Below are 13,984 nucleotides of genomic sequence, written 5' to 3'. Positions count from 1 at the left end.
TGGTTAAATGTCATACTGTAATTCTATTGATCCATACTACATGCCAGAGTGAGTGTATTTGATTAATAACTCATTAATCAATTCTAACCATAAAGCCATCAGCTCTCATATGCAACACCAAACAGCAGCCCCTGCAGCCAATGCATCCATCACTATAATATTACCATAACATTCATATGGACGTAATTTGTAATCTGTCTGTGGTATAGGATGAATCAGTGTGACGTCACTGCCACCCAGAAATGCGGAACCCCGCGTCAGTTAACTAGTAGCCTATAGTTGTGCCAAACAAACGTCAAAAACTATAGGCTACATCACATCGCTTCTATTTTGACATTCTGAGTGAGAGCAGAATTAGCTCAAGAGTTTGATGTAGGTTATATAGCATGTCGTGTTAAAGTTGCCACGTGCTCGTGCCACTTGGGCTCCATAGGGTTCCATTGCCGTTGCCACCCAGTGATGCGGTTTGTTTACCAAAATGCTGCTCGGCTGATCCCTCGTATATGGTGAATATTCCTAGCTAACAGACATGTCTATATATGGACTTAAAGTATATAGCCTATGTATATTGTGGCCTACTAGGCTACTGAATAGTGAGTTTATAGTGACCTTACTTCACTCAATGGTATTATAGCCTACAGTAGGCTAATATTCCTAAAGATACAAATGGGGTGCTGCATTGGGTCAAGACATCAATATACTGTAGGTTAGCAGAGTAAAAATCAGGTGCTCTTCCAGGATGGGGCATATATAGATACAAGATAAAAAAAAAAAGAGGTAGCTGTCCAGTGTGGTTGCAGGAAATTCCCCAGGTGTTGGAGGCAGCAAAAGGAGACATCCGAGGCACTCTGAATTATATAAAAAATCCTTTATTCTAGCAGGGATACCAACGCGTTTCGACTCAAAGAGTCTTCATCAGGGCATCAGGCTAATATTCCTATAGCCTAACATTCCTCTGTGTGGCTGGACTGCTTTCTGCGTGTTGATTCGTCGATGACTCCCTCTCCTCCAGGAGGTGCGCCTCGCCTGTCTCAGCACCACCACGGAGATGCTGCTCACTCTGGGAGGGCGGTGCTGAGAGAGAGAGAGAGAGAGAGAGAGAGAGAGAGAGAGAGAGAGAGAGAGAGAGAGAGAGAGAGAGCTACGTGTTGCTGCGCAGCAACAGATAGAGAGAGAAAGAGAGAAGGGAGAGGGAGAGAGAGAGAGAGAGAGAGAGAGAGAGAGAGAGAGAGAGAGAGAGAGAGAGAGAGAGAGAGAGAGAGAGAGAGAGAGATAGAGGAGGAATTCCCTCGCACAAACAAAAGAGGCTGGCGGGGCGTGTTAGTTCGTGCAGCGCGGGGAAGGTGTAGCCTGCTGTTATTCTGTAGGCAGGCTGAGGGAAGCACAGCGACCAGTTGATGCAGGATGTAACGAACTGTCGGGTGTATCTGAGGCAGGAGCGTCATAAACCTGTATGTCTGGAGGAAACATCATTGACATCGCGCCGAGTGCCTTTGGGAAAGCCGTTCCTTCTGCCCGAGCTGTGACTGTGAGGACGACCCTGGCAGAGGAGCGTCTGTCTCACACAACATGCGGAGTCTTCTTGTAGGAGCATTCGGTGAACTGGGCGCGCTTTGAAGTAAGTTACCCCCCTGGATGTCTTGTTCTTACAACATTACAACAAGCAGAAGTTGAATATCATACAGGTTGCTCTTCAGGTAATTGTAGCGTTTGGTAGGCTACTTTAATTTGGTGGGAAATAACTGGGTGGTGATCATTATGGAAATGCACCACTTGTTTTTCGCATGTATTGTGTTGTTATTAGCCTACTGAAAGACTTCAGCACCGGACAGCGCCCATCGTGCTGAAGTCTTTCACCTTTGGACGTTTTTGTCATTGCCTTGTGGTTGCCTGTAGTAGGCTATTAGCCTTATAGCTACAGTATTTTGTTGAATATTCTTGTAAATTCAATTAAAAAATATATTTATATTGAATGTGACATATCTGCTTTTATTGTGGGGGGGGGGGCGGCAAGAACTTCCTTATAATAAAGTAACTCTGAAGTAATGAAAATCGAGTACTTTCTTAGCACCCCAAACGTACTGGTCAAACTTTCCCTTAGCACTGGGAGAGCCTGTGGTTATAACAAGTGGGAGCCACTTTGGAGCATTAATTCAGATTCTAGTAGTCATGGTTTCATTGTTTAATTTCAGTGTGACTTAATTCAAATAATGTGTGTGTGTGTGTGTGTGTGTGTGTGTGTGTGTGTGTGTGTGTGTGTGTGTGTGCGTGCGTGCGTGCGTGCGTGCGCATGGTGTGTTATGCGTGTGTCCTTCTCTCCAGACATGACAGGTCACGTCCTGGGGGAACCACGCAGCGGGGCTCACATGGAGGAACACGCCGCCATCCGCATTAATGTGGGCGGCTTCAAGAGGCGGCTCCCGTTCGACACGCTCTCGCGCTTCCCCGAGACGAGGCTGGCACGTCTGCTCCACTGCCGCTCCAAAGAGTCCATCTTGGAGCTCTGCGACGACTACGACGATGCGGAGAAGGAGTTTTACTTCGACAGGAACCCGGCCCTGTTCCCCTACGTGCTGAACTTCTACAACACGGGGCGGCTGCACGTCATGGCCGAGCTGTGCATCTTTTCTTTCAGCCAGGAGATCGAGTACTGGGGCATCAACGAGTTCTTCATCGACTCATGCTGCAGCAGCGCCTACCACTGCAGGAAAATGGACACCCCGGACCGGGAGGACTGGGATGAGCGCAGCGAGGAAGGGAGCACCACATCGTCCTTTGACGAGCTGCTGGAGTTTTACAACGACGCCAGCAAATTTGACAAGCAGCTGCTGGGGAGCGCCCGCAGGCGCGTCTGGCTCATGCTGGACAACCCCGGCTACTCTGTGGCCAGCCGCATCATCAGCATCCTCTCCATCCTGGTGGTGCTGGGCTCTATCGCCACCATGTGCATGAACAGCATGAGCGAGTTCAGCCTGTTGGACCACGAGGGGCGACCCACGGAGGACCCCCGCTTCGAGACGGTGGAGCACTTCGGCATCAGCTGGTTCACGCTGGAGCTGCTCGCCAGGTTCGCCGTGGCGCCGGACCTCCTGCATTTCTTCGAGCACCCGTTAAACCTGATAGACCTGGTGTCCATACTCCCATTCTACCTGACGCTGGTCATCAACCTGGTGGCGGAGAGCAGCCCGGCACTGGCCAATCTGGGACGTGTTGCGCAAGTGCTGAGGCTGATGAGGGTTTTCCGCATCCTGAAGCTGGCGCGTCACTCCACCGGGCTGCGCTCGCTGGGGGCCACCCTCAAGAACAGCTACAAAGAGGTGGGCCTGCTGCTGCTCTACCTGGCTGTGGGGGTGTCGTTCTTCTCTGTGATGGCCTACACCGTGGAGAAAGAGGACAGCGAGGATCTCTCCACCATCCCGGCATGCTGGTGGTGGGCCACCGTCAGCATGACCACAGTCGGCTACGGAGACGTGGTGCCAGTGTCCATAGCGGGCAAGCTGACCGCCTCGGCGTGCATCCTGGCCGGGATCTTAGTGGTTGTGCTTCCGATTACGCTAATTTTCAATAAATTCTCCCTCTTCTACAAGAAACAAAAACAGCTGGAAATCGCAATGACAAGCTGTGATTTCGACGAGGGGATAAAAGAGGTGCCCTCAGTCAACCTGAGGAACTACTATGCACACAAAGTCAAATCCATCATGGCGAGCTTGTCAAACATGAGCCGGAGTTCACCAAGTGAACACAGTCTAAATGAATCAATACACTGAAAGAGTTTGACCAAGGACACCCAGTCAGGAAGGATGAGAGCGTTCATTCATTGTGGCATGTGGCTGCATGAGGAGCTGTCCGTGGTGCTGAACCGTCCGGCTCAAAAGCCCACTTCCCTTCCACTGATGTCTGACCGTCTGCCTCTCTGTAGCTCAGTGCAATAATGTGTTAATCTATGTGTCAGTCACAATGAGAAAGCAAACAAATGTATTGGACAGCCTGAATATAATATTTCACTGTGCATTATTATGGCCATTTCACCAGAGATAGGCCAACTGTCAGACAGATTTCATGATTAAAATACAAAGAATCCAGTAGTTGTTTACAATCGTATTGACGGTGTCACGAGTCGTTATGATGAAAGTGTAGTCTACCCTTCAACTATACTTGTTGTGATAAAATGTCTGAAGTAACTTTAATTGTACCTCTTAAGAAAGAGTGTTGTGTTATTGTGGTGTTACAACAAGATTACTTCAGATGTGTGATGGAAGCAAACTATATTAAACAAGAAATACATAACATTGTTTCTCATTTGCCATTTTCACAGACACTGTGTTGCTCCACTTGACATTTGCTACATTTTATTGATAAGAGTATTAGTCGGCCTAAGCTATAGTTCTAGTGATTGAGATAACACAGGGAAAAAGATGGATTTAAAGTAGTGAGTGACACTACATCTAATCCTGTTTGACAGGCGTGGCGGCAACCACTCATAGCTGACATGTTGAATACATTCACATTCACAGTATTTGATTTTCTTTTAGCTACATAACCATCTCAGTAGGCAAACAGCAGTTGTTTGTTATCAATCAATAAGTGTTACTAATGAACTGGCAGGTGTTTCACAATTAAATGCCAGCCACAGGGCAATGTGTCATATTAGTTGGGAATGTATTAAATGTCAGGCAAATAGTGTGCATAGGACCGTCATTAGCTTGAGAATTGAACAAGAATAACAGAATGAATCTGCACTAATCAATTAAAACAGACTAGAGATTTGTTACCATCACACAAGTGACACACTTTCATGCTCTCTGCACTGTTGCTCCAAACTCCAGAGGGGTCTGATTGGAAAATATTGAGGTAGGGGTCTGTCACAGCATAGAGACAGTACAGTAGAGAGAGATACTATTTCCTCACTGGTGCACACTTTTGATAGAATGAATCTTCCACTCTCCAAGCAGTTTGTCTCCATGCCTGTGACTTAGTCGATGAATGGCTAAAATAAGCGATATTTTCTCGTGGTTTTCTATCAAGTCTCAAGGTGCCTGGATTGAATGAGCTTTGTGAAACCTATGTGCTCCTGGTCATCATTGCAATACAAGTCCCACTCACTGGCTGCAGTAGGAGGAATTCAACTGAGAACACTCACTTAGTGGCATTGATTTCTGTTTAACGGATAAAGCAGCATTTGATACAGTATGAGTAACCTACAGCTCTCAGAAAATCTATCATTTTGTCATTTAGTATTTCTATACACTTAAGTACATTGATTTTAACAGTTTGTTATGAGGCCACATTTCAAAATGATTCCTATGCATGGAAAATTATTAATCTCCAGAACCTGTGTTGTCAGAGTTGCAGTTCAAAATAGCAATGCTGTGTAGCCAAATCTTTTTATCAAAACAGTTGTGATTGAAAACAACTTTGCCGTGCCTTCACCACTTGAGCATATTTGTCTATTTTCTTTTTCACAAGTTACAGATAATTCACACATTTATGCACATTTCAATGACTTGAGAAATCAATCTAATTTGCTCCAAAGGTTCAGGGATGATTTGAAATTCATCGTCTGCAGAATAATGTGTAGACAGGCAGAAGAATCAGAAGGCAGATATTGCTCCCCATACGAAAAAGTTTTGAGCACATAAAAATCACTGTGACTATACATCCAGTGGTTCCCCCCCCGGGGGTCATTGAGGGGGCTCCAATGGTCCCAGCGAAGACTATACAAGCTTTGCTCTTTTTCATTGACTAGAAGTTGGAACTAGGAAACTCTTCTCCCAGTTTACCAAATGGGGGTCTGTGTCATTTCTACTTGAGGGTCCTTGATGTGAAAATGATTGGGAACCCCATATAGCCTTCTCAGATGAGAGGGACATAACTGAATGAGAAAGTTGGTGAAAAGAACACAGGAAGTTAACTATATTACTCTAGATTCTCTGAGTAGTAGGACACAGAGTCTGGATTTGTTAGAGGGATGACAGGAGAGAAGCCGAGCAACACAGAGGTCATTTATTGCAGAACAGCAACAAGTTCAGCAATTTCCCACTGACTTGAAACTTCTAATGAGATATTCGCATCTTGTTGCTTGTCTCCCAACTATTTCTGCAGCGCTCCCTTGAAATAATCTTTACCCTCAGAGGCCAATTATATCAGTCTCCTTTTGTTTACTTGAAACCTTTAAAGGCATTTCCATGGGGAGCCAGTCCAAAACCAGCACAGAAAATATAATGAATTCAATGTGACAGCGGATGACATTTTAACATGTAGACAAGGGCATAATGAAGAACACAAGTAGTCAGTCTCTTCCGTCTAGAGAGAGAAAATAAACTACAGAAAATGCAGCAGGGAGAAGACGGTTGGAATGTAGCCTACTATAAGCATAGGGCATACTGTAAGACAATTACAAGATTTAGACACTCATTCAAAACTGTGTGTGTGTGTGTGTGTGTGTGTGTGTGTGTGTGTGTGTATGTGTGCGTGCGTGCGTGTGGTGTTCGTGCGTGCATGCGTGCGTGTGTGTGTGTGTGTGTGGTGTTCGTGCGTGCGTGTGTGTGTGTGTGTGTGTGTGTGTGTGTGGTGTTCGTGCGTGCGTGCGTGTGCTTGCGCGCGTGTAGGTCACCGTGACGAGGAAGATTGAGATGTCTGGCTCCTCCGTTGCCTCTGCACACCTCACCTGTATCATTACCCTCTGACTGCGGTGACAGATGTAAGGAAAGGCCTGGGCATTCCTGGCACACTGCTGAACACAGATGGCATGATAGTCTCTCAAATCATTAGAAGAAGTGCAATGACAAATGCCTGTTTTCCTCCTTCACACCAGTAAGCACAGTTTAAATATTTAGCCATTTCCTTTGATCCTAAAAAATCTGGGTACATACATCAAGATTCTCAAAGAGTTTGACTCATTTCTGACCTAGCATGGAGAAACAAGCACATTTTCTCATACAGATTACTGGTCACAGCTTTTTAGAGGTATTTGATAATCAGGGTTAATTATTTCATTTGAATTATTATTCTATCAAAACAGAGTGTTTTGAAGAAATAGAAAAGGGTAGAGTAATATGCTGGAAGAGATGGTTACATATTGTAACCCTATTATATGATCACTTGTGGAGGCTAGTGGCCCCTATTGTCTAATTGTGGAAGAGGAATCGCACACTGAATTTGCATGCATGTGTGGCAGGGTGACCTACACCTATGGGTCCCGCCCACTAATTTCCACACACCAGGTGTTTCCGGTTACCTCATTTGGCCTGGCCCTCAATTGGCCGGCCCCTCAATTGGCAGGCCCCTATAAGTAACCTCCAAACAGACAATGGAGTAAGGCTGGCTTCTCTGGTGTCTCCCCCTCCAAACCTCCATTGGAGGAAGGTATGTAGCGACCTATAACGTTGATTTGTAAATCTTAGCCTACATGTCTCCTTGTGTTTATGGAGTTTGTTTATTCCTTAGACAGGCTACTGTGTATCTGCCCTGGGTCTGGGTAGGAGCTGTTCATATCCTAATGCTAACTGCTGTTGGTAAGTCTAGTAATTGGCTAAAAGCATTTCACATGTTAGTCTGTTTGTCTGTGGCTAATTGTGCCTTTTCTTTTTGTACAGAACATAAGCTGCTGTTCTGCCCTTCTACTGTCCTATAAGTGTACCTTTTAATTTAGTAAAAGATTAATTGTTGTTAACTTGTCCAGAACTAAGTTTTCCCTTTTTGTGTCCCGCATAGGCCTGGCCACTGGAGTGGGTGTGGGTTTAGACTGGTGTGAGCTGTGGGCCCTCCCTATCTGCCTCTTCCTTCTTTATTTGCATGCGTGTGTGTGCCGTTGCAGTGTGCCATGTTCAAGCACCCTTTGCACCAAGCACTTTAATTGTGTGTGTGTTTGTTGTACACGCTTGGTGGGGTAGGTACTTTTATTCTTAAACTCTCGTATTTTATGCTATCCAGTCAATCCCTCACTCACTTTAGTTCCAGTGCCCTTTGCTTTTACCATTCCCCCTTAGTAGCTTGGACATTTTAAAGGTGCATTTCCATGTTTTTGCAACTTAGCTGTTTTTAGCACTATGTTTGAATAAATCTTAAATCATTTGGCATTTGCCACTAGTCTTGAGCTTTTCTAATAAATAATACACACTTTTATACCTGGAAACCACGTCTCTGCTCCCCTCATTGGTCTTTCACCATTGTAAACAAATCTGTATGGTTTATCTGTGGGCATTAAAGCCCTGGTATCTCCTTGGGTGAAAGTCCCTAGGTGGCGTTAGTTATTTAGACCTGGTCACACATGTCAGCGAATAGGGTGAGGCTGCTCGCAGCCCAGCACATAAAAGGCAGAGCAGACACCACCAGCTCCATTCCGGTCACTGTCAGCGACCTTGGAGCGGGAGGCATCTGGCCATTAGGCTCCAGTGCTTTGAAAGAAGATAGTAACGCACACCAATAATACGTTTCAGGAGGTGCTGATCACCGGAATCGCGAACTTGAGGATGACGAAAGTGTCGCACACTCACTGCTCCATATGCAAAAGGTTTTTAATTAAATGACGTTCCTTCTTCAGATTCTGAAGAAGGCCATAGGCCGAAACGTCATTTAATTAAAAACCTTTTGCATATGGAGCAGTGAGTGTGCGACACTTTCTTCATCCTCACATTAGGCTCCAGTGATCATATAACTAGGGTTACAATAAGTCACCATCGGTATATTCCTCACTAGTGGCCCCTATCGCTTACTGAGGTGGAGCAGCCGTACAATACACCCCTGCCGCGACGGCAGCATTATGACAGCACTCCAAGAAGTCACGCAAGATTGGCTGCTACAGTGCCATAAGTCAACCATAACGGGAAGCACTCATACCCCCATCCTCTTCTTCAGGGGGGAGGACAGGGGGGAGGAGGGAACCATAATGTTAACACTCCTCCTGCCCCAGAACAGTAAGGGTCCAACGCCGGCCAACTGAGGGCCTGGGGCTGGTTGCACAACGCACCGTAAGTTAGGATCTTCCTTAGAGTCCGAGTTAAGCTGTCCATAAAATAAAATCGGTTGCACAAAACACCCTTAAATCGTCTCCATAAGGTTAAACATTTTAAGGAAAACATAAGCACATGATTTAAGGGTGTTTTGTGCAGCGGATTCTATTTTATGGACACCTTAACTACGACTAAGGAAAATCTTAACTTAAGGTGCATTGTGCAACCGGCCCCTGGTCTCAAGGGCAGCCGCCAAAGAGACTCAAGACATGAACAATGAACACAGAGCCCACAGACCAGAGCGTATAGACAGGCAAACAATTGGTGGATGGATAGAACAGGATAACCTTCACAGGTCTTGCGGATATGGAGTACAGATACAGAGAAGGAACCCGACACATCCCTCACATAGAATCTGATGAACGGATGGACAGGGCGATGACCATGACGCCGCTGTACAGATTTCCTCCACTCCTGTTCCTCCCAACAGCGCCATTGACGGAGCATGTGGAGTGTGCACGGATGGTGGGAAGAGGGTCTCGACACACCAACACAGGCTTGTGATATTCCCTCACAAAGCCAATGAGCGAGTCCCTGCTTACAGAGGCTTGCCAATGCCAAGCATCAGCATAGCACACAAACAGCTGTTGTGTGCGCCTCACCGCCCTTATTGACCCCTATAGACCCTTCTCACGGGGGCCATTTTGTGTCGAGAAGCCAGGGTAAACACAGGTGCAAGCAAAACACTAATGAGGGTTTCCAAATTCCAATCATGGAAGTTGGAAACCCTCATTAGTGTTTTGCTTGCACCTGTGTTTACCCTGGCTTCTCGACACAAAATGGCCCCCGTGAGAAGGGTCTATTGTGGCAACCTGCGCATGGGCCACAGTACAGTCTTTCCTCCCTCTCACCAGCAGGGGGAGGAGGAAAGAAAGTGTCCAGTTGAATTGTTCGGTAACGCTTTAGAATACAGCCCGCAAATAAGCATGTAGTTATAGTATAACTACGGGGTACAAGGAGTGTAGTTATAGTATAACTACGGGGTACAAGGAGTGAATTTAAACTTTAACTAGAGAGTAACAAGATCTGTACTTATAGTATAACTACGGGGTACAAGGAGTGTAGTTATAGTATAACTACGGGGTACAAGGAGTGAATTTAGAGTTTAACTAGAGGGTAACAAGATCTGTACTTATAGTATAACTATGGGGTACCACACTGTACTTACAGGGTAACTACGGGGTCGCGGGCTGTATTCTGAAGCAAGGGACCAATTCTGTACTTATAGGCTAATTGCGGGGTACCACACTGTACTTACAGGGTAACTACGGGGTCGCGGGCTGTATTCTAAAGCAGGGGACCAATTCTGTACTTATAGGCTAATTACGGGGTACCACACTGTACTTATAGTGTAACTACGGGGTACAAGGAGTGAATTTAGACTAACTACAGGGGAACAAGATCTGTACTTATAGTATAACTACGGGGTACCACACTGTAGTTATAGTATAACTACGGGGTACAAGGAGTGTAGTTATAGTATAACTACGGGGTACAAGGATTGTAGTTATAGTATAACTACAGGGTACAAGGAGTGAATTTAGACTTTAACTAGAGGGTAACAAGATCTGTACTTATAGTATAACTACGGGGTACAAGGAGTGTAGTTATAGTATAACTACGGGGTACAAGGAGTGTAGTTATAGTATAACTACGGGGTACAAGGAGTGTAGTTATAGTATAACTACGGGGTACAAGGACTGTAGTTATAGTATAACTACGGGGGAAAAAGGACTGTAGTTATAGTATAACTACGGGGTACAAGGAGTGTAGTTATAGTATATCTATGGGGTACAAGGACTGTAGTTATAGTATAACTACGGGGTACAAGGAGTGTAGTTATAGCATAACTACGGGGTACAGGGAGTGTAGTTATAGTATAATTACGGGGTACAAGGAGTGTAGTTATAGTATAACTACAGGGTACAAGGAGTGTAGTTATAGTATAACTACGGGGTACCACACTGTAGTTATAGTATAACTACAGGGTACAAGGAGTGAATTCACTCCTTGTACCCCGTAGTTATAGACGGTTTTCACCAGAGCGCAACCCCACAGTACTTCCTTTTTCTCAGCATTCGGCAAACTGCAGAAATATTCACTCGACATTGTTACTTTTGTTTTCACTGCTCAGCTGTATAGACGGTTTTCACGGAATGGTCAGTCCTGCACTTGAATGTTTTTTTTCTTCTTTTAAGTCCATAGCAAACACTGCAACAGGAAGTGAGCGGGGGTTCAATTTAGAATGTTTTTGTTGTCAAGTTAAAACCGTCTTTACTATAACTACACTCCTTGTACCCCGTTGTTATATTATAACTACACTCCTTGTACCCCGTAGATATACTATAACTACGAGTCTGCATGAGCATGGTGCTGCTCAAGTCTCCACAAATCAGCACGCAGCTGGAGGGATCAGACAAAGTGCACAGATCCACTCTCTTAGCAGAGGTCAGAGAAAGCAGCAGCGCTATCTTGATTGACAAAAACTTAAAAGAGATTTGAGTAATGGGTTCAAATGGTGCCTTCGCCAGGGTTTCCAAAACCAAAGACAGGTCCCGTTGAGGAGTGGAGACACGTCAACCAGCACGGCAACCAGCAAGACAGCGAAGCTCGCGCTGTGTCACCACCACGGAGGATAACAGAGGGACCGAATGGGAAACTATCCATCAATCAGCTAAATATATATAGTAATTTCCATGTTGCCAGACACTATTGACAGTTTGAGCCGGCAAAACAAGCAGTTTTATTAGTGAACGTGTATTGACGATGCGGTGCGCGATTGCCCTGTGTAGTAGGCCTACCCTGTGTAGTTGTTTAAGCACATTGCTCCAGCTGGAAACAAGGCTATCTCGGTGAGTACTTGACCAATTTGAAAAAAATGTGTCACGATGAGTTTATTAGACACATACAGTGTGGAAAATAGGGTCCAGGTTGAAACAAAAACAAAATTCTTCTTTAACCAGGAACTGAAGGAAGGAGAGAATATGTCCAATTGAGCAGCTCAAAGGATCAATATTCCTCTCACCGCACCAGCCACTTCACACTGTCATTGGAGACTGGTGAACTGGTCCTTGTGATCTGGATGCTACACACCATTTCGTCCGTCAAACCAGCATGCCTGAGTCTGTCCCTCTCAGGCACCAGACCTTGAGCAGCTGCCCCAAGAAGGGCACCACCTGAGACATGGCCCCAGAACTGGGGGAGCGACCACGGTGTGGTCCGTGGTCAGGGACTACCAGGACAACCGATAGTCTCTCAGTCCTCACTCTCATCAACTGGAGGGGGATGAGTGAGAAGTGAGGGAGGGCATACAGCAGCTTCCTTGGCCATGGCGCATGTGCGAACATGTCCGCCGCCAGTGGAGATGCGTTGTGGGGGAACAGGGAGAACCACAGGGAACATTACATTACATTACGTCATTTGGCAGACGCTTTTATCCAAAGTGACTTACAATAACACATTTTTTGTCAGCAATAGAGCAATCAACTATGGAGCACAGTCTATGACAACTACAACTTCTGAAGGAACAGTGGTACAAGTTTAGGTTAGTGGTACAAGGTTAGTTTTTTTTTTTTTTTTTTTTTTTAAAGAAAGAGAGAGAACGAAGTTAGATCAAGAAGGGCCCAGATGGAGCCTGAAAAGGTGTGTCTTTAGTCTTTTCCGAAAGATCGGCAGTGATTCAGCTGTCCTGACCGAAGGTGGAAGCTCGTTCCACCATTGAGGTGCCAGGGACGAGAAGAGTCGAGATCGGGATGAGCGACTTTTGAGCCCCCGTAGCGAAGGAGGGGCGAGGCGACCTGCACTGGTGGAGGAGCGAAGGGAGCGCTGAGAGGTTTGGAACCTGACCATGGATTGCAGGTACCGGGGAGCTGACTGGTGTACTGCCCTGTAGGCCAGTACCAGTGTCTTGAATTTGATGCGGGCCGAGATGGGAAGCCAGTGGAGCTCCTGGAAGAGGGGAGTGACGTGAGAGAATTTGGGTTGGTTGAATACCAGACGGGCTGCAGCGTTCTGAATGAGCTGAAGCGGTCGGATGTCGGTGGCAGGTAGGCCGGCCAGGAGCACGTTGCAGTAGTCCAGGCGGGAGGAGACAAGAGACTGGACCAGGAGTTGAGTCGCTTCTCTTGTGAGAAAGGGACGGATTTTGCGGATGTTGTAGAGAGAGAACCTACAGGAGCGTGCTGTAGCAGCTATGTTGGCAGAGCAAGACAGCTGGTTGTCAAGGATCACCCCAAGGTTCTTAGCTGTTTGGGAGGGAAGTACAGTGGTGTTGTCAATGGAGATGGAGAGATCTGCGAGAGGGCAGTCTTTTCCTGGGAGGAAGAGTAGCTCGGTCTTACCAAGGTTGAGCTTGAGGTGGTGGGCAGACATCCAGTCGCCAATGTCTTTGAGGCATGCAGAGATGCGAGCCTCGATTTGAGTGTCAGAGGGGGGGAAGGAAAGGAAAAGCTGGGTGTCATCAGCATAGCAGTGATAAGAAAAGCCATGAGAAGAGATCACATAGGCAAGATATCTGATATAGAGAAGGAAAAGTAAGGGGCCCAGGACTGAGCCCTGGGGGACACCGGTGGTAAGAGGACAGGATCTGGAGAGGGACCCTCTCCATGAGACCTGGTATGAGCGGTTCGAGAGGTAGGAAGCAAACCAGGAGAGTGCAGAACCTGAAATGCCGAGGTCAGACAGAGTGGAAAGAAGGATTTGGTGGTTGACTGTATCGAAGGCAGCAGACAGGTCAAGGAGGACAAGAACAGAAGAGAGGGATGAGGCCTTAGCAGTGTGAAGGGCCTCTGTGACAGCAAGAAGAGCTGTCTCAGTGGAGTGAGAGGCCTTGAAACCGGACTGCAGAGGGTCCAGGAGGTCATTTTGGGAGAGATAGAGAGAAAGTTGTTCGGACGCTGCTCGTTCGAGGGTTTTGGAAAGGAATGAGAGAAGAGAGACAGGTCTGTAGTTGTGAATAGCAGTAGGGTCAAGGG

The 13,984-nt window shown here is 46.3% G+C and overlaps 1 protein-coding gene across 1 annotated transcript; it reads left to right on the top strand.

The window, feature by feature from the left end:
* Nucleotides 1-2,324: 2,324 nt before the first annotated feature.
* kcns2 (potassium voltage-gated channel modifier subfamily S member 2) lies at nucleotides 2,325-3,767 on the top strand (the record flags this gene model as incomplete). The annotated part of the gene is made up of 1 exon (XM_083635771.1): nucleotides 2,325-3,767. The coding sequence occupies one exon, from the start codon at nucleotides 2,325-2,327 to the stop codon at nucleotides 3,765-3,767; it is 1,443 nt and encodes a 480-aa protein (XP_083491897.1).
* Between the last annotated feature and the right edge of the window lie 10,217 nt (nucleotides 3,768-13,984).

Source organism: Poromitra crassiceps (genome assembly GCF_964638095.1).
Source record: "Poromitra crassiceps genome assembly, chromosome: 1".
Taxonomy (NCBI): Eukaryota; Metazoa; Chordata; class Actinopteri; order Beryciformes; family Melamphaidae; genus Poromitra; species Poromitra crassiceps.
Note: the sequence above shows the minus strand (reverse complement) of the source record. Positions and strands in the feature narration are given on the sequence as shown.